The 26,976-nt window shown below is 49.4% G+C and overlaps 1 protein-coding gene across 3 annotated transcripts; it reads right to left on the bottom strand.

The window, feature by feature from the left end:
* Positions 1-25,504, bottom strand: LOC135913907 (uncharacterized). Of its 3 annotated transcripts, none has more exons than XM_065446593.1 (10): positions 25,346-25,504; positions 25,165-25,237; positions 17,642-17,689; positions 16,993-17,178; positions 9,488-9,571; positions 6,546-6,578; positions 4,691-4,796; positions 3,322-3,555; positions 1,552-1,670; positions 1-454 (listed from the first exon to the last, which is right to left on the bottom strand). In XM_065446593.1, the coding sequence occupies exons 1-10, from the start codon at positions 25,391-25,393 to the stop codon at positions 141-143; spliced, it is 1,245 nt and encodes a 414-aa protein (XP_065302665.1). In that variant the 5' UTR covers positions 25,394-25,504; the 3' UTR covers positions 1-140. The 3 variants fall into 3 exon arrangements, with proteins under 3 accessions (XP_065302665.1, XP_065302666.1, XP_065302667.1); XM_065446594.1 differs by having other exon boundaries at positions 3,322-3,552; XM_065446595.1 differs by lacking the exon at positions 17,642-17,689.
* Between the last annotated feature and the right edge of the window lie 1,472 nt (positions 25,505-26,976).

Raw genomic sequence — 26,976 nt, 5'->3', positions numbered from 1 at the left:
TTGAGCTGGGTATGATTTCTTTATTGAACAAAGACAAAAAATGTATAAAAAGTGAGGGCAAAAAGGTGAAAAGTAGAGAAAAACTGGACAAACACACACACATAAAAAAAAAGCTTGTACTCTGGGGCATCCAGGCGGCCTCAAGTGCGGCTCCACGAGCCTCGCCGGCCTCCTCTCATTCCACGGCGGCCGCCACTGCTACTGTTCCAGAAGGACCGGCTACCTCCGCTCCAGGCTTGGTTGTGCCGGTCGTCGAGCGCGCCCCAGTCCCCGCGACCGTCCCAATCGGAGGGCCGGCTGCCCATGCGGCTGGAGTGACCGCCCCGGCCACCACTGCCGCGCCAGTAGGCCCGTTCTCCCGGCTGGCTGTTCTTTCCCCAGCCTCGACCACCGCGGCTCGTGGAATCGCTGACTCCACGGCTGTACCAGGAGTGCCGGCCGGGGTAGTGGGTGTCTTATTGGGAAATAAAGGCGTGCGCGAACGTTAAAAAAAGTTCGAATGCTTTCGTTTCGCAATCTGTTCGAGATATCACTTCGGCCTGTCGCCCATGCGCGTGCGCTTCACCGGCCGCCTCAAGTGCCTTTCTAAGTATGGTGGCGTTTCACTTAATCCTCACTCAGTTTTACCGCTGAACAAATTAACAAATAGCATTGCGTTGTCATTCAAAGAATGAACTGAAGTATTCAGCATTAGCTTCGGTATTTGAAGCACGTTATTTTTTCGAACAGGCATATTCATTCGATTCGAACGTGCTCACCGCTGCCCTAAAACGCAGTAAGCTTAAACAGTAAAATGTGCACACTAAATAAAGGCAAGAACCGCACCGGCTTGGGATGTTTTGGCCATTTCTCATAAGGTGTAAAGGTGACATCGATGTTCTCAAAAGTTGCAGGGGTAATTGCAGTTCGGCGCTAGACGTAATGTTATACACGCTGTAACACGACACCTGGGTAGCTGTCACCGCTGTCACATTGTTGGCTCCTGTAAATTTGTTTTGATGAACGCAAACTTTAGGCCTCGTAATACGTTAAGCTTAGCATCATTTAGGACATTGCTACCAACAAAAATAAACGTGTACACATTTGTAGAACTCGTTGCGTTTAGAGTGCACTAAGCGACGATTGATTTTGATGGGATGAGATCAATTTTATTGTCGCAGTGCATTTACAATTTAAAATTAAAGTGCGAATTTTTTACAATTTAAGGATAACGAGCGCTCAAATAGCGATAACGTTAGTTTGAACGTTTCGACCAGTTTTAGTGACGCCCAATTTGAACATGAGTCGGAGTAAAGTTTGCGCCAGGTGCATGTTACAGCATGTACAACATGACACGTGGCACGGTCGCGTAAGTTGATCTAGCAAATTTTAACATCTACGTTAATTTTTGGCCTCACGAGTACTTGCGATTATGTAACACTGAAGCCGGCGCGGAACTTGTTTATTTATAGCTAAATTTCGAAATTGCGCGTACGGCCTGCTGGACGGTTAGGCAGCGGCCAGTGAGTTAGGCCGCTAAAAGCCAACACCATGGTGGTGTATGGGATCTACCTTCTTGAAAATCCTTCACAAGGCTTAATAGGATCGGATGGCCATCGATCGTGTGACACCCAGGCCTTTGGAGAGCTCGCTTGAGGTCGTCTGTAGAGTTGAAGCACAGTCTGGCGAAGCTGAGCGAAAGGAAGAGACACGAAGCGTCGCTTTAGCAGATAAGCCTAGCAAAAAAAGTGGCCTCGTTTACCACTCTCGTAAGGTGAGCTGGCTGGCAGTGGTGCACGGACTGTCTCAGCAATGCTTAGTTCGCTCGGTAATCGACGCGAAACAGACTTCAGCTTCCTGAGGTTTACGTTTACAGCTCTTCTAGGCGCTCCAGCCTTGAACCACACACTCCCACACACATGCGTCTGAAATCGTGCTAGACCTGCACTCTTAGGCAAAGTTACACCCTTTGGCTTGCCCCTTCTGCCACACAACAATAATCGTTATCTGCCTTGATGTGTTTCCTTTCTTTAACGCTGCGAGCCCGGTACTTTCCAGTAACGAACGGCACGCGCGTTATCAGAAGGCGCACTCCAAAGGGTGTAAACTGTTCTGTGCTGATAACGCGCGTGCCGTTCGTTACTGGAAAGTTCCGGGCTCGCAGCGTTAAAGAAAGGAAACACATCAAGGCAGATAACGATTATTGTTGTGTGGCAGAAGGGGCAAGCCAAAGGGTGTAACTTTGCCTAAGAGTGTGGTTCATTAAAGTCTCCATATTGGTTAATCGATTATCTTATTAAGCTAAAGCCAACTATCGCAGATATCACAGCAGGAATAAACATTACTGAATAGAGAAGGCTTGCAGGAAGCTGCATTTAAGATGCAAGGACGTGCGATTGCAGGAAGAAAAATTTAACATCAAACTAGACAAACATGCAAACTTTACTGTGTATCGGATGATCTCAGAGTTGAAGAAAAGGCAGCATAGTTTTACACATCAGCGCGCATTCATGTGTACCCTCGTAGAACCAAGGTCTATCTCGGTCCAGCCATGGGATTGCATGAGACAATATAAGATGGAGAGATAAAGGACTGAAAAACAGACCAGCAAATGCGTTCTACGCACCCCCCAAGCACCCATCCCAGATGCTCTATCGTGGTTTTTACCACGTTTGTCGAATTGCCTGTCGGAAGCGTTCTATGTACTCTGCGTTCCAGCTGCCTGAACGACGTCCTTGCATGAGGCCACCGTACACAAGAGTGTTATGGCCAGTTTACACTAGCGCTAGCTAGGCGCTATTGCGCTGTCGTGTCCATCGCTGTTCTATTTATTGCGAGAGCATGCAGGCCTATAATTAGTGTTGTGCAATCTGGGGTTACATGTACGCACAAGCAGGGCCTGTGTATTGGGGTTAAGTCACAAATGCAGAAATTCCTTGATGAGAGCCACCTGTGCCATGTGTTACTGGGCCTCTGAAATGGCCCGGGGTGATATTGTCGATCACTTTCAGGCATGCGATCACTTTCGCGAGGTTTAGCGTGACTCTACACCTGGACCCTACGTCGAGGCTGACAGCATTCTACGGCTGACGCGTCAAGAGCCGCTTAACTGATAAATAAAAAAGAAAAAGAAAAATAAAGTGATGCCGTACTCTCATGCCGCCTAAGCACTGGAGAAAACGGATTCGCCTGTCGCAATTGCGTTGAGAGTTATTTGCAAGGTCACTGGCCAGTCGACTCCTCTTGCTTTGCTCGTTGTCGAGACGGACCGGTTTCTCTACGAACCGCTGCAGTGAATGTACTGCGCGTGCGCGGCTGGGCGATGGGGCCCGCATCGCTCACCCATGCTTGAGCACTTGGACACGTGAGCAAGGGAACTGCTGTTTGAGGCGGGCCACGGTGCAGTTGAAGGGCAGCCGGAACAGGTCGAGCAAGTTGCCCAGCGGCGTCTGCTGGCCCGTGGTGCACCTCTCCACTCGCACGACCTTCCCGTTGCCGACAGCCTTCTCGATGATCTTCAGGTTGGCTGCAGCCGTCTCTGGGTTGGTGTACCGCACAAACGCCTTCCTGCGGCTACTATCGAGGAACGACGAACGTGTTGACACACCACGCATGAGACACGATACACTCCGTTTACGCGCCCGTAAGACGATCCCTCATTAGGCAACGCCTTCAGTGTCAGGGTCGCTGTGCTATGGTACGAACCATCCTTGTTTTACGAATAGCTGTGAATTCGGGCTGCATGGCCGAGATTCTCCAAGAAGCAGATTGTAAGCGAGAACGAGACACACGCACGCAAGCACCCGTCACCGAATCGTTGGGGTCGTTGAAATCAATAACGAATGCAGTGGTCAATGACAAACTATGCCTGCGAATTGAATGCTTCAGGCGTGCTCTTTGATATACAGTTTTTGGAAGCGGAAGCGCGTAATTGTGGTTGCGGAAAGGGAGGATCAAAGAATTATTACTGACTATGCAGTGCCCGTATTCACGAAGTAGTTCACACTCGACAAAAATATGCAACGGTGAATCATGAGAGCTTCTGCGCATTTAATCCGATCTTTCTTGACGCATCCCTGCACTTACTTATTCCAATATATCTTTTTTTATGCTGCTCGCATGCACCATGCACCCAAATTATGTTCGCAGCTTCGAGTTCTCGAACCGGGGGCCGAATTCACAAAGCATTTCTTTAGAGAATGCTTCGTAAGGGCTCCTTGTCGTTGGGCGGTCGCCTTCCCTAACAATATGCCTTGCATCCAGATTGGCTGAAATTTGATCTCACGAACAATTTTTGGTTTTGTGAATTCGGGCCCGGGTAATTAGTCTGTTATACTTAGTTTAACTGCGCAAGCAGGTGTGATTAGGTGCTTTTCAACTCGCGTATGCCGCGAAACAGGTTTTTTAACATGGAATTTCTAGTAGCTCATGCGCGCTCCTTGTGGCGAGGCGTGCGCTGTTATCTGTATTAAATATTACACGCAGCTCCAAATGGAGCTGCGAGGGCGCGTTGTCTACATGGAGCGCAAGGTTTATACTATATCAACCAATTCAGATATTCAGACAGTTTTCATTCCCCCGGGCGTCGGAGGATAACTGCATACTGCGGGAATTCGCCTAAACAGCCTCTATAGTCAGTGTGGCGGTCGCAGGCAACGTGGCCCGTCTACTTCTGTCAAACGGCGTACATAAAGCGTGCCAGCCGACTCACTTTCCTTTGAAGACAAGCTTGATGATGTCGCCAGAGAGTTCGGTGATGTCGACAGAACGTGCCGAGTGAGTCACGGTAATCGCCAGGCTACAGCTGTCCCTCTTTTCTGTATTGAAACGGATGAAAGTAATGGCCGCGATCGCCACGTGGAATGCAGGGGTGCTATGACGTAAAACTATTCCAAACTTTTCTATTCCAATTCTGCAATCAGCCCACCGTGACTGGTCAAAAACATTTTGGACCACCCCCTCTCCACCTGTCTGTCACGCGACGTCACGAAAACCGCGATAGCTCCCCATCTGATATTAGACCGAACAAAACAAAAATAGTTATTTCTGATTCGATGCCGTTTTGCCATTAGCCCTCGGCTATTGGTCAAAAGTTTTCGGGCTGCACCCACTTCACCTGCCTCTCACGCGACGTCACAAAACCGCAAAAACTTACCTCGTCAAAGTGCCACATACGCATTACAGATTCATTAATATGCCGAACAAAACTGAAATTTCTTCTGAATAGCCGCAGGCTGCCCCGTTCCGAAAGGAATAAAAGATGGCCGCCGCCGATCGCACTGGCACTAGCTACTCGCCCCTGTCGGATAGCATGGGTTTATTTGCGTGTAATAAAACTTTTTGCGTGGCCGTGTAGCGTTTTCGAGGACTTTGGGCAGGTTTACGACCTCGTTCTGCCAACTCTTCTTCGGTGAGGATCCGTTTTAGCATCATTCTTAACCTTCTGTTGCATGCCGCCGCGATTGTCGACGAGCCACCGCAAGCTAAGATTAAGCGGACCAATCGCAGACGCCGGCACCACCCTCTTCATCCGGTTATCAATATTCAGGGCAGTGGCTCGGCCCCATCGAATCCCTCTCCACTTGAGCGTGCTCCTCGCCTCTTGTGAGCCAATTAGATAAGACAAGATGCTCAGTGCAGGCGATGCTATTCGTTTTTCAAGCAAACAAAAGTGACCTATGAACGAAGGGAGTATTTGATTGGTTTGTTCAGAAAACCCTGCGGGTGACCGCCCGATGCTTACATCGGCAGTTACGTAAATTTGACGTCAGGAGATTGGAATAAAAACATATGGGAATAGTTACGTTATACGGCCCCATATATGCTAATGGGGCGGTCAAAGCACGGGGGCCGTCGAAGCGGCCGAGTTTAACGCAATCGCTACGGCAGCGCCTGTGAAAGCTAGCGTGCCTCGGCTCTATCGCACCATTGCCCTATCGTTTATAAGAACGACCGTATGTGCCGCAACTTCCACATCCTATAAGCCTATGCGAAATCTGGGAACATACTTTTTGTGTAGGGTTCCCAACGACCCACATTTTTATATGGATCTATGCGATGTGGGGTTTATGGGGCATAAGTTTTTTTTTACAAAATTGATTTTATTGGCATTACATAACCGATCTTAGGGCTTAGCGTTCGTTAATTCGCAACTGCTGCAGCACGGACGTGTGAGGAAGAGGACATAGCCGTTTAATGAGTGCAAATAAACCCGCTACTCTGGCAGTATACGTCACTGTCAAACTATATATGGCAAATTCGCGGCAGAATGCAAAAACGCCTGTGAGCTGTATTTCAGACGGCAGTAAAAAAAAAAAGAGAGAGAGAGGTAGAGAACAAGGTCGTCACAACTAATCCGAAAACGGCAGCTATACGGTGTCCCTCATTGCCAACTGCGCAGTTTCGGATGTTAAACGCATCACTAACGCTAAAGGTAACACCATTCGGCGCTTATTTTGCACTATCGAAGTTACTACAGTGCATAAAAATAGGCGGCGAGCTATCGGATGCTGCGTCGCAGTATAGGCATTGCAGTATACCCAGCAAAGTGACAGCGAAACACTCACCGTAACTGTCGATGTAGTGGTCTGGTACGTAATCTGCAAACGGGTTGGACAAACGCCGCGAAGGATGAGAAAAGCTGGAGCCGCTTAGAACCACGTTTACAGTACAGCCGGTGGCAATAGTCACGAGTGACAAATTGACGCGAGCGAAAAGTAAAAACAACAAAAAGACTCGGCGACACCGCCGTCCAACCTTTTGTTTCAAATGTAACTACATTGGCGCCTTTTCCACTCGTAGAACGAACCCGGTTTCTCTGAAAGGGACCCTGAACCATATCTCCGCAGATAGCATACGCTGCTGAATACCTCAGCCACATTCTTCAGTCGCAAGCAGAGCGCGAAGTCACCTTTCTCTAAAACGCTCTCTTTTAACAGAAGCCTGCTCCTCGATCTTTTCTGGACGCTTCATTTCGTAATATAGACGATTAATATAGCGGATTCGCATACGCGGCTAGCACGTATTGGCCAATAGCCGACACCAATCAAGAAGGGTCTTTGGATCAAAGCGCTTCTTCCTACTGTTACTGTTATTGACTACTGCTGTATGGTTACTGCTACTGTTATTGACGCAGTTTCATAAACAGGCTGAAATAAGGGAAAATAGGATTTCAACTTCCGATAATAATTACTCACGCTCGGCTGCGGCCGCCCGCGTAGCAACTTGGCCACTCTACTGATCGGCGTCGTAGTCGTCCGGTCTCGCTAATTTCGACTAGTTTTGAGCATTCAACCAACCTCGAACAACGCGAAACTTCAGAGGAAGGTTTATCTCGGGTGCTCCTATCTAAATACATGTAAAAGGAGAATTCTTTTTTCTCGGCAACCACTGCACCAAACTTGACGAGGTTTGTTGCATTTAAAAGAAAAAAAAATGTAGTGACTGTTGGTCACTGTTGTCCACTGTTGTTGATTGTTATTGATTCAGATCGTCAATTTTTTTACTAAAAATTCGCAAAAATGGCAAATTTTCAGAAAACGAAACTCAAGTTTACAACTCCGTAACTCAGCAATGGAAATCGATACCACAGTTCTGTGAATTGCAACTGATAGTACATCTAAAGCGGACAAAAGTGATATGTTACTCATGAATCCCACAAAATTTAGTAATTTGTAAATACAGCTTTTGCAGAACCATCCTAGAGAACGTAACAAATTCGCGCAATATATATAAGTTGACATATCGAATTTGTCCTCTTTGAATCATCTAATGGACCCGTTTACAGAACCGCGATATCTGTTTTTGACGAAGAGCTATTAATTTGTGAGCTTCGTGCTTCTATTGTTCTTCCAACTTTCGCAATTTTGAATATCCTTTCAACAAAATTCAGGCCCTAAATCGAAATTTCGCTTCCGACACTCATTAGAATTTACCTTTCTTTCTCAACTGCAACAAATTTCATTAAAATCGGTCCTGGAGTTATCTCAGGAGAGCGTTTTTTTTTGCGCTTTGCCTGCATTTGAATAGGCCGCGTCGGAGTTCGGCCCGAGCTAAAGCTTCCGCTCGCATGCACGCTTGGCAGCGCGCGCTCGCTCCTGGTTGCTGCTGGCTAGACGCCTTGGCACATTTCGCTTTGTAATGATTGAGCAATTGATAGCGCTTCAAAAATAGGCAGGTTGGATGTGCCTACTATCTGTAGCACAGCCAGACAGGAACAAATGAGCACGAGCGCGCACTCTAGCCCTGTCGTGCACACAGCAGACCAAACGCTGCTGTGCAACGTTTGCTTTGACACGGCCGCGATTTTGTAGCGATGCCTTTTGCTGCTTGCGGTCTGCTACGTAGCGCAGATAGCGCGACCGCCGCGGGGCGCTCACTGGCTGCAACTGGCTGTTTAACATAGGTAGGATATTAGGCAGTATAGTAGCAAGAGCTGGAAAGAAAGCTCCACTAAAACTTTACAATAAAAGTTTTCTCTCTCTCTTGGTGGCGCAACCCACCACCCCGTTCCAAAGGGGACGCTCATAACATCCATCCATCCATCCTGGCTGAGCGCACTGCGGCTCGCTAAGGGCAACCGCGCTTGGCACGTTTGACTACGTCTGACACGTCGTAGGCGCCAAAATCAGTGCCGTCGACGTGAACATCCAAAATCAAATTTGAACTGTGCGCCTCGGCGACGTTCGTTAGGTGGGGCGTTCGCAGTGCAAGTAATTGAAGCAGCGGAAGCACCGCGAAGGGTGCCGTTTGCAGCAAAATTTTTCCGAAATGGCCTAATTTAACTTCAAATTCATTTCTCTACTTCGATAAGAAGTCGCCCAGGGTCCCTTGAAGGAGTCAGACTGTGTGGGTCCGTATGCGTGCACCCTAAAATAATTTACACCCTTAAGTGTGATGAGGGTGTAAATGCGTCTATAACTCACACTTTTACGACCAAAAAGGACGTGAGGATGCGAGTTACACTCATTTACACCCTCATTCACTTTTAAGGGTGATAATTTTTGTACCGTGGTAGGCCACCATTTTACTTTTTCCTGGTGTCGGGATCGCGTCGCTATCATCCCACTTTGAGAAATGTGCTGAAGACATGGGAGAGGCAGGTGACTCTGGACGAGGTCTTCTGTTCAAAAAATACCGGGACAAAGCTCTTTACAGCAGTATGGTATAAACAGTAGTGTATTTTTTCTCCTTGCATCTCACCTCTCCGGAAATCGCACATCCTCCTTCCTCGGCAAGCATTTTTCTAACGTGCTATAATATCCCTTGCGTTTTCGCACAATTAACCAAGGTGCGGGAACGAGGGTTTACTCGTGGCAAACAATGGGAGAACATGTCCCGCAGAATGAACGCCTCGCAGATCTCAAGCCAGCCCACGGAACGAGTCAAGTTGGCACAACGGTATTATTTCAAATCGGATCACTGGCCATATAAATTCCGATTCCATAATTCCACGACAAAGCTGGCTAAACCGCATAGGCGACGTTTTAGAGGGCGGCGGGCCTCTTACCTTCCAGTCTGAGATCCTCGGCGTGAACCTTGCAACTACTACCCGACTGGGCCCGACTGCAGTTCTTCCTTGAAGTGCTCGCGTCTGCGCAACAAAATAAAACAAATTCAACGAGGGACCGTGCATCGCAATAAAGAGGATACGCAAAAGTCATAGGCTAACACAAGCGGCACTCCTGTGGACAAACCAAGTATTTTCTCTAAAAATGGGCGAAATCCGGTTTTTTGCACACGAGTTGAATACGAATAGTAAGTATCGAATATCGCATCGAATATCTAATAGTCAAGCACAGACGTATATGTTTACAGTAGGAATATTTATTTCGGGTTAATTAGGTACCACGCCTGCCGACTAGTGCAAAAAGCCAACCATCCCTATTGAAATAAAAAAAAAGTCCGCAGCTTGCACTAGTGTGCAAGGCTGGAGTCAACAGCCGAGCTCGTGATCACCTAGCTCTTACGTGGCTTGCGTAAGTTGTTTGTAGGTTTTGCGAGGTTATGCGAGGTTTTCCTAAGTTGTTGGCAGGCTTGGCTAAGTTGTTTGTAGGTTTTGTGAGGTTACGGTAGGTTTTGCTAAGTTGTTGTCTCGGCGGGCTTGACGCTGGAAGTTTTCGAGCAGTCGCAGGGCGGGATCGCTTTCTCGGCGACGTCGAGCGTTCAGGCGCCGACTTTCGCGTTCCCTGGACTGAAACTGGGGATCCTCGACTCGGCGTCGCCTCTCCTCAGCCGCAGCTACGGCGACGGCGCATCGGTTCTCGCTTGGCAGTACGGCGTTCTTCCTGGTAAGCCGCTTCTTCGGGCCTCCGGACTGTCTTCGGTCTTCCCATGGGAGCAGCACGTACGCAGGGAGTAGAGGAGGCGAGAGGTGGCGAGAGGTAACGCTCTACGGCGGAACGAAAGCTCAAACAGCTCCGCTGTTAAAAATCCATATGCGTTATAACTCCCATATCCAATAATGCAATGTGAAACATGTAGGATACCATACGAAAATACGTTGTATACCGGTGGACCATTTGGGTTACAGAATGAGTGCCAAGGGAAGGGAAGCGCAGACGAGGTCGACAGAAGACTAGGTGGGGTGATGAAATTAAGAAATTCGCAGGCGCTAGGTGGAAGCGGTTGGCGCCGAACAGGGATATCTCCCTCTGCAGTGGACATAAAATGGGATGATGACGATGCTGCTGATGATGGTGGATATAATATATTGCTTCAAAAACTTTCTGACTTTCTATACTTTGTTTTGCAGACGCAGAACAGTGATAAGACTGACAGTCGGTTGTCGTCAACTATACGATTATTCGAACATTCGATGATACCGAATAGTTCCTTTCCGAATATGAATATTTAGTGTGTAAGGCAGGGTCCTCAATATTTCGTTGCGCGCGTTCTAAAAAAGATTTTGCGCTCAGCGCTGCACTATTCGTGCTCACATTTTGCAGAACGATCGCATTTGGCACCGACTTCGTTTAATATAACACTTGGCACGATTAGTCGCCTGTATTTTAAGGCAAAAATGAGAAATGAGAAACTGTTTTCGTCTATGGGAAACACGGCGTCTGAAAAGCCGGCCCTGGCACAGACTTGTGTCTCCGCCTGCCGTCATCTGCAGAAAGCAGCGTTTCAGGGATTGCTGCCGCGTGTTGCCCGTTCCTGGAACAGGCGACTGCCCTCCCTGAGACGATGCTTTCTGCAGATGAGGATAGATAGCGACGCAAGTTTACGCTTGCGCCGTCGCGGCAGCAGCTCGCATCCCCACAAGCGCCGGCAAACTTGCACTTTTTTCCTTAGAAATCAGGCACTTAACTGTGCCAACTGTTATACTGAACGAGGTCGACGCCAAAATGCGATCGTTCTGCGAAATTTGAGCAAGAACAGTGCAGCTGTGAGCGCAAAATATTTTTTTTAGAACGCGCGCAGCGAAATATTCAGGACCCTGTATATCGAAACTTCGAATATTCGCCCACATCTAAGTTTTCCCGTGCGTGCGCGTCAAACGACGTTTTCGCTACTGCGTGCGTTGAAAAAAATGCGGAGGCTCTACTGAGCAAAAGTGGATAGCAGTTTATAAATCGCATTATACGCGTTGTCGCACGCTTAGAGCCTTAAAATAATTTACTCTTGGGTGAGTTGGCTGATACTTGAAGCCATTGCAGTGCGAATAAAACAAACAAAAAAATAACAACAGACGGGACACCACGGGCGCTACACGCAACTGATTTTTTAGTCTTTTTATAAGGGGGGAAGCAAAAGAAAAAAACGGAAAAGAAAGAAAAACCTGACAAAACGCGCATGCCCACAGCTTCATCACGGCAAACACCCAACGACCGAATTTCGCTTACGAATATATAATTGGAGGCGTGAAGCGAGATGAGTCCTTTCATTGAGGCACGGATTGCGTCTGCAATACAGCGTGTCTGTTTGGAAGCAGAATTTTTTTATATATATATATAGTGATGAACCTGTGCGCATGCGTATATTGTACATTTTTGGCTGGTCTTCTATAGGGGGCTGTAATAGATGCTTTGCGAGCGAGCGCCAGTGGTGTTCGGTCTTCCGGGGCCGAATTCCCAGAGCTTCTGCTTCGTAAATGGTCTTTGCGATTGGCCTTCACACAATATCGTCCCGCATCAGGATTGGCTGCATTTAGCTCTTGCGAACGGGCTTAGCAACGTGGTTATAGCTTCCTGCGAAACAGCGACAACGATAGTCTTGATGTGAAGTTTCATACGCTGAATCATGGAAATGAAGAGGCCGAACCCATGCGCTCTCAGGGTTTCTACCAAGATGGCAATTCCAAATTCGCTGAGTTTTCCAAGCTTTCCCTGAGTGTATCTGCAAAATTCACTGAGTGACAGAGAACTTCGTTTTGTCAACACGAGTTGACATAATGTCACCCGATGCTGTCACTCTCTATTAAGCATGTTAAGAATAAAAGACGACAGAATCCATAAATAAAAATAAATAAATAAATAAAAGATGCACACAGAAGTAAATATTTTCGAAAATGAGCTATTTCCATCAATTGATAGCAAGCTTATTAGTATTAGGCCCGCACCTTCTCACACGTGAGATTCTCTCAGCAGCTGGAAAGTCAACCTCAGCTGTTCTGACATACTCTCAGCCCACGCAAATGCCCAAGTGTTGCGTTTTACTGCTTTAAATCGTTTATTTTGGTTTTATGAAGGACACCTGCATCTCGGCGTCAGCCAACACTGTTTTTTGAGCTCCAGACTTCTTTTTTTGAGCTGAAGCGCCTTCAAAGGGGCGGAACGCTTCCTTTTCCGTTCATTCCTCACTGCGTAAGTCGTTTCTGTTATCGTCCCCCTTCCGCCGCGCGTTCACCCCACAGACCATTTGAAGCATCCTCTTAGTCAGTTGCACAGTCAACGTCCCATTTTTCGGACTCCCTAGGGGTCGCGAAAACGTCCGAAAAATCTGGCAGTTCGCAAAAAAAATGAATGCATGTCTCTTACTGCCCTTCAGGGCTCAGATCACCACAGCCCCATCCGAGAAAGCTCTGAAGGCCTGCCAGTACATTAGGCATATCGGAGCTTGTACTGTCACAGGAGATGGCGGGTGCACGCGTGTATAATTAAGGAATACATACTGTGTCTCGTGACAATTGCCCCTTCCCACGCTTGTTTCGCTTCGCCGCAATACTTTTGCGTATGCTTCACCGTGTAACACTGATGTTCTGAGACGACGCTAACTTTCGGGAACCGGCATTATGCAACGCATCGTGCTTTCCGTGCTTGAAGCCAACAGCCAGGACCACAAAGGCGGAGTCGGTGCCATTGCTGACAGCGACTAATTCTTTCAATGAAAAACATAGCATAGATCGGCAAGAAGCTTAACAGCAAACGTCGAATGAGCTAGGCCTACCGTTGCTGCGGTGGTGGCTACGGCTGCCAGCGGAACTACGTGCGTGAGCGCCGGTTCGAGGCGGCAAGGTAATAAAGATTGCGGGGGCGGTGGTGGCTTTGAGTAATGCCGTTTCGGACCTGCGGTCACGGCAAAACGTCTGGAAAATCGGACTGGGAAGGGTTCTCGCGTCCGAAATTTCAAACGTTCTGATACATTGACTCTATGGGGTATGTGGTGGTGCCGCAAAGCCATCCGAATTATCGGGTGTCCGGTAAGTCGGTCGCTGACTGTGCACTGGCAACTCCTCCAGCAGGCGACACGGCGTCAAAGGGGATTCGTTACGGTTCATCTCTGTTACTCGAGCCAGCATTAGCGCGACTTTCGTACCCTTTCAGCAAAATTTCTGCTCATTTTCTCTGATAAAAGCACAAATTCCCCGAGTTTTACCTGAATATTTCCAAACTATTCAAAATACCTGAGCATTCCCGGTTTTACCGATTTTCTCGGTCACTAGACACCTTGGTACATAGCTAGCGCTTGGGCACGGCGGCACAAGTGACGCGCCTCGAGCTACAGGAGTAGTAGTTTGTACACAAGAGACGTTCATACGAACGAGGCTCGGTTAATCACGATAAACACACGTTTATTTTAGCGAACGCGACCGGCGAATGACGAACATTACTTAGGAAAGAACAGCTTTGTGAATTCGGTCTCTGGTCCAGTTTGCTGCGGAGGGAACCAAAATATATTCAACGTCATATTCGTGTTATGGCTTGAATATTTACGCACTCTTGCTTCTTGAAGTCATGGGGACGTTAACCGTATCCACTAAGATATTCTCAGGATCTCAAGAACTTTCCGAGCGTAGTCCGGTGTCCCTATATACAGTGCGGGAAGCCGGCACTATTTCTTACCAACTACTTTCAGGTATAGAACTTAATCCACAAAGTGGCTCAGTGGTTATCGCGTTGCGTTTCAGTAAGCCCCATAATTTAAACGTATACGAGTGGTTTTAAGCACTGGCATACCAAGCTTAAACCAGTGTTGCGAAGTAAGAGAGTGCTGGCCGAGGTGCGATGCAAGGTGCGATGCCGCAAAGCATGCCTGAGAATCGGTGTAAGCGGGTGAGCAGAGTGGGCACGGCGCCCGTTCACTTGCGTTTGCGTCGTTCGCCAGCATTCCTTCGTTTCACAATATGCGATGTCAAGGTTTATGAATGCAGGAGAAGGGCGGCCAACCTGTTCGATTCGTGAAGCATTGGGATGTGAATCAAACGTGCCTGTGGCAGGGTTAAGAAAAGGAATGGCCGGCACGATGCTAAGCGCACCAGTCGACCGTCGCTGTTCCGCATCAGGCTCAGCGTCAGGTGCAATGATTATGCCACTCACAAGCACGTTTCTTGTGAGTTTGCTTGTGATTGCAAACGTTTCAGGTTCATCCCTGCGCATGACAAATACTGGGATGCAGGAAGGGCGAAGTCGCCAAAAGAAATATCGAAGTAGATGTTGACAGGCTCAACGAGCAATGTGTGAGCTTCTTGCCTATCCACCTAAAAAAAATCATTTATTCGCAGAGATTAGACCCAGCAGCCTGAATCTGCGACGTATAAAGCCACAAAATGGTCCGTAAATGCGAGTTTTTCAGCGAGAAACGAATGGTGTCATGAGAAGGAGGTGTGGGACCAGTGCTCCCATCTATTGCTAGGCCGCATTATTCTTTACCCTGCAGTCCTGCGCAGTGGAACGTTCTGCTTACAAATTCTGCCATGACGAACTAAGCGCCGGAAACGGCGCACTTCGCCTGCGCAGGATCATAGCAAAGCACCGGCCGAAGGATACGTGCAGAAGCAGCGAGACTGACTGCGTGCTGCGACCCCAGCTCAAACCGTCTCTATATACATCGCTCCTGGAACTTCGCAAGCGCTGCCAATATATAGTTCATGTTCAGTAGGCTTTTGGTGCGCCGAAGGTAACACCTAGAAAGTACAAAATAAGATTTGGGACGCCTTATTAACCGCGACCACAACGAGGGCTTGTAATTTAAAAGTCGATGCTTGTAAGAGCGTTCGCAAAGCTCATGCTAGCTAACCGTGATGCTGGAGGCATTTTTAGCAAAGGCGGCCGGCCAATCGAACCCTTACGAGAGCTTTTTTTTAAGTGTAACCAGAGGCCAAATTCACAAACCTTTTCGTTCGTAAGTGCTGTATTTCATTGGCTGATCGCTTTCGCTAATAATATGTCCTACATCCCTATTGGTTGGCACGAACGTCTTTAGCGTAAAAACGTTTTGTGAATACAGGCCCTCGTTTTGTTGCGAGGAGCCGCTCCCATCAGACAAGCAGTGCGAACGGCTGTTAATCGTTGTCACTCTGGACCCATACGTGGTATACGTCCAGCCATCGTTTAGGGCCTAGAAACGCGCTTAATCCGCAAGATCTTCCGAACTTTTTTCACGGACGTGCAGAAGACCGTGTGAATTGAGCGAATTTAATGGGCCCTTAAATTACAGACATCAAAGGACCATTTTCTCGCTGTCGGGGCGGACTCTGCGTCACATAATGTCACCAATCGGGTAAGTCCACCAGTCAACGTTTTGCTGGCTTACCACATTAGCAGCGACGTGTGAAAAAAATTCGCAGTTCGAACGAAAGCCGAAGCACCGATTGCAATAGCAAATTAGTAGATAGCTGTACGAAGTACGGATAGTTGTTTTATCGGCCGTATAAACTTGTAAACATTCGCTTATTAACTAAATTAACGATGATAGAATGTGCAAGCGTGACTCAATGAGGACGTAGAAAAAAACACACAAGGAGACGGCGCTGTCCTTGTATTGTCTACTTCTTTCTACGCCTTTATTCCGTCGCGCTTACCCAGTCTATCATGGATTCAAACCAACTAGGCCGTCAACGTGTTTTACCTAAATTAACCAGCAGGTGTCACGCGCGCACAGGTAAACATGGTCACATCTCTCTCGATGACAGCGGAAACTGTCTGTGAAAACGGTGGAGTTAGGAATCGCGGCAGTAGCCGCGAGCCAATTGACCTCCGTGCATCTGTCGCTGCAACGCGAACGAAACGTCGAAAGCACAGCGCATACGAAGCTACCAGCACTACGCGCACTCTGCAAACATCGCAGATCGTTTTGAACATGAGGCCCTTCCGAGCGCGCACTTTGGCCACGTCGCAGATTGATATCAAGACACGAGCGCCGGCAACGCGTCCCTGCGACGTCCACCAAACGAGTCCACTACGGCATCCGCAATTCGCGTGGCCAACGCCATAGTAGACGCCGCAATGTCTCCACTCTGTACGGAACGGCGGGCGTGGAGGACATCGAGACACCCTGGCAGCCGCCGGAGAAGAACGCCCCTCCTCCCTTGCCTCACCCCCCCCCCCCCCCCCCATTGCCTCGCGCGCCACACGAGAGGGCACGCATCCGGGCCGCGTTCCTCGCTCGCGCACGCGAGATTGAACCGCGTTCCTCGGCTCGCCCTCACACGCTTTCGCTCATACGGAACATCACGGCGACGACAGAAAGGTGCCTGGAGTGTCCATCTAATTGCTATCGCAATAAAAACAGCCCGAATATCCGGACCGGCCTCGTGCGAGCCCCCTCGAAGAATAAACGAAGGCCTCTCACTTGATCTGCCCTGGCCCTTGATTTGTACTTGGTCGTCTTCCTCCTCGGCATCCACAATCTGTAAGTGAGCCGAACTGTCACTGTCGTAGTCATCGTCGTCGTCGTCGTCGATTTCTCCCTCGTCCTCCTCGTCTTCATCATCGTCGAAGTATTCTTCGTCCTCAGCATTGTTGTAACACTCCATGGCTGTGGAAATGAGGAAAGCCATGGCGAAAAAACAATAAATAAATAAATAAATAAACAGAAGCAAACGAATTTTAAGCTATATTATAAGCGGCAGGTTTGGCAACAGTGCAGCAGTGCTACGGGACACTGGAGCCGAACAAACGCAGGTTTTCGACGAGTGAAAAGCAGGTGCTTATGGGGACGCGCTTATCGAAAGTTTTATGGTCCCCGATACAACTAGTGCATTTCTTGATTCACCGACTTTCATAGCTGGACATACGCGAGGACTCGCGGGTGGTTGCGGCCACTGAACTTTTCCTAGGCTGAAAGAGCGAGAAATATGTCTCCGAGGGAAGTGCTTCTTCCCGGCTAGTAAATTCGGTGCTTATGTTACTAGTGAGAAGGAGCTGGGCATTCACTTCTGGTAACGAAAAGGCGAGTGGGGAAGCGCGCGGTGGAAGATATCGCTTGAGACGAGGCTCACCTGCAAACGATGTTGCTTGCTTGCGACGCTTCGTGCTCGGAACGCCGTCTACATTGAGGACAGAGAGAGCGATTAGGCCGTGAGAAGCTCGAAAGCCGCACCGATGGGTAGCGGGGCATTTTTATCGAGCAGCGCGTAACAGGCACTCCTACTATCACCGGCAAACGACACAAAAGGAACCAGTTAACTTCCGAAAGATTGCTCGTCTGGAAAACAATGTATACAACTGAACTGACGAAAGATCTGATCAAGAAACGCCAATGTATGAAAGCCTCTAACGCTACAGCTAGAGTAGAACTGGCAGAACTTTCGAAGTTAATCAACAAGCGTAAGGCAGCTGACATAAGGAAGTATAATATGGATAGAATTGAACATGGTCGCAGGAACGGAGGAAGCCTAAAAACAGTGAAGAAGAAACTAGGAATTGGCAAGAATCAGATGTATGCGTTAAGAGACAAAGCCGGCAATATCATTACTAATATGGATGAGATAGTTCAAGTGGCTGGGGAATTCTATAGAGATTTATACAGTACCAGTGGCACCCACGACGATAATGGAAGAGAGAATAGTCTAGAGGAATTTGACGTCCCACAAGTAACGCCGGAAGAAGTAAAGAAAGCCTTGGGAGCTATGCAAAGGGGGAAGGCAGCTGGGGAGGATCAGGTAACAGCAGATTTGTTGAAGGATGGTGGGCAGATTGTTCTAGAGAAACTGGCCACCCTGTATACGCAATGCCTCATGACCTCGAGCGTACCGGGATCTTGGAAGAACGCCACCATAATCTTAATCCATAAGAAAGGGGACACCAAAAACTTGAACAATTGTAGACGGATCATCTTACAGTCCGTTGCCTACAAAGTATTTACTAAGGTAATCGCAAATAGAATCAGCAACACCTTAGACTTCTGTCAACTAAAGTACCAGGCAGGATTTCGTAAAAGCTACTCAAATATCGACGATATTCACAATATCAATCAGGTGATAGAGAAACGTGTGGAATATAACCAACCCTTTTAATACAGCTTTCATTGATTACGAGAAAGCGTTTGATTCAATCGAAACCTCAGCAGTCATGGAGGCATTACGGAATCAGGGTGTAGACGAGCCGTATGTAAATATACTGAAAGATATCTATAGCGGCTCCACAGTACCCTTATTAGTCCTCCATAAAGAAAGCAACAAAATCCCAATAAAGGCGTCAGGCAGGGAGATACGATCTCTCAAATGCTATTCACAGCGTGTTTACAAGTGGTATTCAGAAACGTGGATTGGGAGGAATTGGGGGTAAGAGTTAATGGAGAATACCTTAGTAACTTGCGATTCGCTGATGATATTGCCTTGCTTAGTAACTCAGGGGACCAATTGCAATGCATGCTCACTGACCTGGAGAGGCAAAGCAGAAGGGCGGGTCTAAAAATTAATCTGCAGAAAACTAAAGCAATGTTTAACAGTCTCGGAAGAGAACAGCAGTTTACGATAGGTAGCGAGGCACTGGAAGTGGTAAGGGAGTACATCTACTTAGGGCAGGTAGGGACCGTGGATCCGGATCATGAGACTGAAATAACCAGAAGAATAAGAATGGGCTGGGGTGCGTTTGGCGGGCATTCTCAGATCATGAACAGCAGGTTGCCATTATCCCTCAAGAGAAAGGTTTATAACAGCTGTGTCTTACCAGTACTCACGTACGGGGCCGAAACCTGGAGGCTTACGAAAAAGGTTCTACTCAAATTGAGGACGACGTAACGAGCTATGGAAAGAAGAATGATAGGTGTAACGTTAAGAGATAAGAAAAGAGCAGATTGGGGGAGGGAACAAACGTGAGTTAATGACATCTTAGTTTAAATTAATAAAAAGAAATGGGCATGGGCCGGGCATGTAATGAGGAGGGAAGATAACCAATGGTCATTAAGGGTTACGGACTGGATTCCAAGGGAAGGGAAGCGTAGCAGGGGGCGGCAGAAAGTTAGGTGGGCGCATGAAATTGAGAAGTTTGCAGGGACAACATGGCCACAATTAGTACATGACCGGGGTAGTTGGAGAAGTATGGGGGAGGCTTTTGCCCTGCAGTGGGCGTAGCCAGGCTGATGATGATGACGATGACGCACAGCTTCGCTGGTCAGCCTTCACAGAGTGGAAGGGCACGGAGATACAATCGGTTTCTTCGACACGCCTACTGCTATTCCTTCTTACGAACACTGAACAATGGCGACGGAGTACAGCACATGCGTAAACTTGACCGCCATTGCCATGTTATAGAGGGGTCCAAGAGCTGATGGCTAGACCATCAGCTCGATTTCAATCTAGGCGGATCGAGGAAGGTGCGAGAGTGTTTACACCTGGTTTCGAATGTCGCACTCTCGCTGGCCTAATTTTGACGCGGGCTACAGCCATTCAGGGTCATTGCCCCTCACTTGTGTCGCGTAGTTGAAGGGGGTTGCGAGCTGATCAAGCACAATCTACTCGGATGATGCGCCTCTATAAGTGCAGCAATCGGTCTAAACTTTGCGAGGTTACATGTTCCGTTCATGGACCCTAAGCGACCGCGCTTTTCAGCATTGTGTGAAGCAAAGGAAGAAAAAAAAAACGAGAAGAAGGAAAGGAAGGAAAAAATGAAGTAAATAAATAAATAAATAAATAAATAAATAAATAAAAACAGCAAATGGCGGAACTGAGGTCTGACTTTTCTCCTGGAACTTGGTTAGTGCTCACAACCAAACACGAGTGAAACAAAAAAGTCACTGCACGCACGAAAGTAATCTAGGGCGAAATCAAGTAAGGCTTTATAATAGTACATTCGACTGTCATATCAAAGAGCTCTGGCGGTGCTACTAAAGTCGTTAACATTTCGATATTGGGGTTTTACGTACCGAAACTCCGCTCCGATTATGAGAAGCACCGTATAGTGACGGGCACCGGATTAATTGTGACCACCAAGGCGATCTCTAACGTGCCCCTAATGCCCGGGAAACGGACGTTTTCTCTTTTTTTTTGCATTTTGCCTCCATCGTAATCTACTGAAGTCGTGTTGGACAGCTTTAAAAGCTGCATGACACCTAACCTCCAAAATATGAATCGCCTGCAAAATGTTTTCTATATATATATTATAAGCGGCTCTTGAAGCGAAGTAATATGGCCTCACTATTGCCAATAAAAAATGCTTCTGCTCGACGGGAGGTCTACTTCTGGTCATACACGACCTATACCGTATAGTTCTCCGAGACGATATACTGAAGGTAAAGCGCAAAAAACACATAAGGAGTACACGACACATGCGCTTCACCTTAAGTATACGCCACGCCAATAAGGCCGAGTTTCTACGTTTCTGCAACGAGTATTCGAATATCCCATAAGTATGCAAGTGATACAGTTCGCTCCGGAAGCAAACAAAGCACTCGTAGAATTTGGCTGGGGATGCATCAGTCAAAGATTTCGTAGCGACTGCTCAAGTGTAATATCTCTCGCTGAGCTCTGTCGCAAAGCTCCTGCAGCGTGCCGGACGATAAAAAGAGGGCGAGGAGCGTTGCCTTTCTCAAATTGCGAAGTCTGGGAGCAATGAAAGTTCTACAGGGGATTCAAAGTACTCCGTCCGACGACAGGTCCGGTCACGTGCGCAGTGGCTTCCAAACTTCTGACGCTAACTGTACGTTCATAAAGGTGAACTGGCGAAATTCAAAAAATGGGCAACTAAATTGCGAGGGCCCGAATTAAAAAAAAAAGGTTTCGGAAAGAATGTTTGTTAGGGCAAGTGTCAACTAACCGTACATACTAGCAGTTGGACATACTAGCAAAAGCAGCCGGCTAATGGCAAGCATTTTAGGACGAGCTATGTGAATTAGACCTCGGTACAAAGGGAGCTACATAGAGCTTAGCTTAGGATCCGCGTTCAGGCTGCGCCGTGATGAAATTTGCTTTGCATATGAGCGGTTCAGCAAGCCTGCTGTTAGCTCCTAAGCATGTGACAAGTTCAGCAAGCACGTGGTTGGAACGCTATGACTAAAAACAGGGGCCGGATTCACAGTACGTACGTGCTCTTCGCTAATATGTTCAGTATCACGATGGGTTGAAATTCGCTCTATAATAATAATATCGTAAGCGCTTTTTGTGAATACGGGCTCTTAGTTGTAAGTAAAAAATTATTGTGAGCAGGCTCGGAATTTCCGCTCTCCAGTGGGGTGCGCAGCCAAAGTGCTTAGCGCATAAAGAACAGAGCTCGAGCTGAAAGACCAACATAGCCTGCCTTGTAAGGCCCGATTCATCACAGAGCCCACCCCGTCACCGTCACGGCACCGCTTTACGTCAGAAGGGAGAGTTTCATTGCAGATTTCCTTCAAAAACGGGACGCCGGCGACGCTGGGAGCATCGGCCAACGTCGCCGGCGTCCCGTTTTTCGCAAGAAACCGGCGCACCGCACCGCAGCCGTGACCAAGCGGGTAAGGCGTCTTCCTTGCTCGGCTGCGGAAGATGCGCGGTTTGATACCGATCGCCTGGCACCCACCGGTATATAAAGCGGGTGGCCCCTGGCCAGTCGTCCGGTTTTACAGGGTTGCGTTGCTTGAGGAAGGGCCACAAAGACCGCTAAGCTTGCTGTGCAAGAACTAAGAAACTGAGCAACACAACTGCCAAAAGGACAGCGGCGACGCACTATCGCGGTCAAAAATATCTCAGTGCATTTGCACTCGGTGAAAGATGACCAGCGAAGCTATGTATGTGGACAGCAGCTCCGTCGCGGGTCGGCCCGGCATTTCACTATCTCCGGGATCGACCCACGTATGGGAAATTTTTTTCTTACCACGCCAACGATACGAAGATTTCCTTGGAGGGTAGGGGTATACAGCTTCGCTGTAAAATACGTGGTCCACGGCTCCCTACGCAGGAGCGGCTGCGGGCCCATGCCACGGCGCTGCTATCTCCATCGGGCGCCTGCTTTGTGGGTGCACCGACTAACGCCAATCGTCGCCCTCACTCGCGTGCGGCCAAGTCACGCGCTTGGTACATTTCAAGTGCGGCGTTCGGCTGTTTCGTAGCTGACGGGCAGTTGGAAAGAGGGTTCGTCAGTGCGCGCTTGCCTTCCTCCCCGCGCCAGCTCGCATCTCTTGCACACACGCACCGGCTCCGGCAGGCGCACGTTCAGCCGCTCGGCTAAGCACACAGATCGTATGCCTGGCAGTGTCCGATTTCACGCTTCATATTTACATGCGCCTCGCACACGGAGCAAGAAACATTTAGGAGTGCAAACTCCGGTGTTTGCGGCGACCAGGAAAGGCACGGAGAAAAGGTCACAAGCCCGCGGAGCCGTTATCGTGCTGGCGGCGCCTGGCGGTCTGGAAAGAAATTACCGCCGTTGAGAGCGCGCCGAAGCCGCCTGCCCGGGCGCTGCATTTTTTCCCCCGCTGCGGCTTATACGACGCGCCGCGTGGCGCCGCAACTGTATAACCGTATAACGGCCCCGTCGGCGCATACAACAATGGCGCTCGCTCGCGCTGACTGGAGTTTCACCTCCTGGCCTCGCACCCGTGTGTGCCGCGCTTCCGTGCTTGGCGTTTGAACGGACGGCGCACATGCATGCAGGCTCTCAACGAAAGCCGCCATGGCAGGGCACTGGTGCATCGGAGTAGCAAGCAAAGAGCCACCACTTTGTGGCAACGCCCGTTCCGACTAATTTTCCTTTCTCGTTTATTCCGAAAGCGCTACTAGGCTCACATTGCAGAAACCGTCCGAACCTGCCAGCCGTGCCCGGAAGCATTTTCACAATTGCAAGTGGGTACAACGTGGCGTGGCGTTTCTCGCGGCACTCGACGTTTCTGCGCAGGCGCGAGTAAGAGCGGCTGCGAGAGAAAAATCTGGGGGCCTTTGCTCTTTCAATATGTGACTCTGCCTAGGCACTACGAAGGAGGTCTCTTAGCAACGTTGTTTGGGAATCTAAAAACATCGGTTTCTTAGCACGTGTTGTATGCGTTTGTCCCCTAGACATGCCGGCATTGCGGAGTGCGATCGAGTTTGTTTACGCTCTGCCGCTGGCTGCCCGCGCCGTGAGGCAGTGGGCACGGACGCCCCATTTGGTGATTGCTTTGTCTGAAGGGGCAAGGTTCTGACTGGTGTTGTACAAGTCGCGGGTCGCTTTTTTCGTCTCGACGATACATTGGATTTTTTACAGGCACTGCTCCCTGCAGGAGGGCGCATGCCCCCGGCAAACAGTGGCCTCAGGAGAGCACCTGAGGTTTTAATAAAGCAGGCGGCGCAGGATCTCCAGGGCACCCAAGGGGTAGCGGGGGGATCAAAGCTGGAAGCAGGGCGGCCCGTGGGTTGGGGCCGCGGAGGCCGAAGTGTGCCAGGTGGTGTTCGCATATAATATTGGCTGTACGCTATCGCAGACAGCCGATCTTACACACCTCTGGCACGCGCAGGCCTCGTCGAGCCCCAACCCACGGACCAGTCCGGGTTTTAACTTTGGTGTCCCCGTTGCCGCTTTGGTGTCCTGAAGACGCCGCCAATAATGCGAAATAATGACTCGTGGTTTTAATTAGTAAGAAACAGGATTGAATAAGTATAATTACGTCCAGCCGCCGACTTGCGACGCTAAGTTCAGCACTGCCGCGCCCCGCGGCATCTGCCGGCACGCCTAGGGACAAGCGCATACAACACGCGCTAAGAAACTCCTCAGTAATGCCTAGGCAGAGTCATATATTCGAGGAGCAAAAGTCTCCATATTTCCTCTCTCGCACCCGCTCTTACTCGCACATGCGCGCAGATGTCCGGCGTCTCTGCAAGTGCCACGCGCCGCTGTACCTATATTAACAATTGTAAATACGCTGCCCGCAAGCCATCCGCCGCCGCCGTGCCAAGAATTACGATAGCACGGCAAACGAAGCAAAATGGAAGCGCCCTTCTGTGCACTGACCATCAGCTGCGAAACGGTGGAACGCCCAGTGGCGTAGCAACAGGGGGGGGCGGGGGGCCGTGGGCCCCGGGTGCAAGGGGCCAGTGAGGGGGGGGGGTGTCATATACGCCTGAAGACACCCCTCTTTCCGCCGCCTACACCCGGGGAGGGGGGTGACAGAAGACCTATGGGCCCCGGGTGCCAGACGACCTAGCTACGCCACTGGGAACGCCTCACTTGAAATTTATCAAGCGCGTTGCTAGGCCGCACAAGAGTGAGGGCGAAGATTTGCGTCACTCGACGCTCTAGAACACTCTACTCGGTCCACCCTCAAAGCAGGCGCCCGATGGAGATCGCAGCGTCGCGGCGTGGCCCCGCAGCCACTCCGGCGGCCGGAGCCGTGGACCGCGTATTTTTGACCGCGATTGTACGTTGGGAATATCGGCCGACGTCGGCGGTGGCCTGTTTATCGCGAGAAACCGGTGAGGAAATGTCCACCTCTCTCGGAACTGGTTGCCTGGTGTTGACGGGGCGGGGCGGATGACTGCTGTTTGAAGTAGGCCTAACTGCGATGAAGAGCCACGTAACCGAAGGACTAACCGCGTGCAACTACCATGAAGAGCCACGTAACGGAATATCCGCTTACCAACTGCCTCTTCGTCGTCCTCGCAGTCATTGGCGTGACAGTGCTTGTCCACACTGCCCACAGCTTTCTCGGTCTGTTCGAGGGGAAAAAGGAAGAAAACAGTTATGGCCTCCAAAGCTGCTCGGTACCGCAAAGTAAACGGTCCAAATGGTGAAGGCATGCCACACAAACAGCAGCTTACTCGCTCGCCAGAACGGCCCGTTGTCCCAGTCGTCCCCGTAGAGGACATCACGCCTAAGGCAGAGATGTACCTTGCACCAGCGCTGACAGACGGTGGACCTATGCGACGGCAGCAGCTCTCAAAATGGAACTCGGGGCTGCCCGGGGTGCGCGCTCACGAGGCAGCGGGTGACGGGGTCGGCTGCGATTGGTCGAGGCTGCAAGCAGACGAAGAAAACGACGAGGCGCACGCGCTGGGCTAAGCGCGCTCATTCTCAATGGCCGCCGGTGAAGACGAGGAAGCGAAAAAAAGTTTGCCGACAAAAAGTTTGTTCCACGCAGTTCCTAAATTGTGTAGGATACATCTTGCTTAGTATATGTAAGTTAGAGAAGGTTCCCGTTTGCAGCCTCCGCCAACTAGCTGCTTCTTGCTGTGTTAAGGCTTTGTGCGGCGCGGAGTACCTAACTCTCTTGCCTCTGTGGTGCTCTGTGTCATGCCCGTGGTGCGGGGCAACCCCCACGCTTTACCATATAACCTGGGAGTGTAAACGTAACTACACATTCCACCAACACAAAACCCCGAGTGCGGAGCAGTGGGAGAGCCGGCTCACCAGCTGCGAGCTCGCTGCCCAAAGGGCAACGGTGCAGCACGCAAGCGAAGCAGCGCGGCTCAGTGGAGCCCTGGACTAGGGGCCCAATCCTGCTAAGAAGGTCAATCGCCTGCAGCGAAAAAGATGAAGACCGAACGCTAAACCCTTAATGGACCAAATAAAGTTTTTTCTCTCTCTCTCTCTCCACGCAGTTGGCAGAATCAAACAAGACCACGGTGTACTGAGGTACTGAGGTGTTGGCACTGCGCTCGCCGGCGCGTCCATAGTATGTTCGGCCACGGCGGGGCGCACCCTGTAGTTCTACTGCGAGACGACAGATGGCGCCGCGACCAGCGGGCTCAGCAACAAAGCAGGTCAAGCGGAAAGTCAGAGAGGCTGAATTAATCTCATGGGTGGCGGCAATGGAAAAGAAACCTGCCATGAGTAACTACTTAAGGGGAAAAAACGAAATTAGGAAAGAAACCATTTATGATAACTCAAAGGGAAGCTCATTACTTTTCGAAGCGAGATCGGGATGCCTTAGAACACGCACGTATAAAGCGAGATATAAGAAGGAAGAAGAAGCATGTGCTTGCTGCGGTAAAGCTAGGGAAACGACGGAGCATATTTTATTAGAATGTGAAGACATCTATCCAGCGGTCGATTTAGGCACCACTGGCCTCCTTGAAGCCCTTGGGTTCAGCGGGAGCAGTGGTAAAGCAAACAGGTCCGCAATAGACATCAGTAAGAGGCGATTGGAGGATTGGTGGAAGAAAAGTAGGGAAACGACAAAGGACGGAGACGTACAAAAGCACAGTTCACAATAGGGTATCAGAAAATTTGGATGTGGTAGTTCATAGTGTTTTTTTTTTCATTGGTTAACCTAGGTAGGATATTAGAGAGCATAGTAGCAAGAGCTTGGTGGCGCAAGCCACCGCCCCGTTCCAAAGGGGACGCTCATAACATCCATCCATCCCATCAGATCAGTGGGCTGGCGCCTTGAGATTCCACTGCCCACGCTCGATTTTCGAGTTTAGTAGCGTGAGTACAACTGAAAGCGCTA

This window comes from Dermacentor albipictus, unplaced genomic scaffold (genome assembly GCF_038994185.2).
Source record: "Dermacentor albipictus isolate Rhodes 1998 colony unplaced genomic scaffold, USDA_Dalb.pri_finalv2 scaffold_46, whole genome shotgun sequence".
NCBI lineage: Eukaryota > Metazoa > Arthropoda > Arachnida > Ixodida > Ixodidae > Dermacentor > Dermacentor albipictus.
This window is presented reverse-complemented; position numbering and strand designations above follow the sequence as displayed.

Coding starts and splice junctions, on each gene's coding strand:
- LOC135913907 (XM_065446593.1), bottom strand. CDS start 25,393: ATGTCCTCTACGGGGACGACTGGGACAACGGGCCGTTCTGGCGAGCGA. Junction 17,179..17,641: donor GCAAGCAACATCGTTTGCAG/GTGAGCCTCGTC, acceptor TCATTTCCACAG/CCATGGAGTGTTACAACAAT. Junction 4,797..6,545: donor CCACTACATCGACAGTTACG/GTGAGTGTTTCG, acceptor GTTTCAATACAG/AAAAGAGGGACAGCTGTAGC.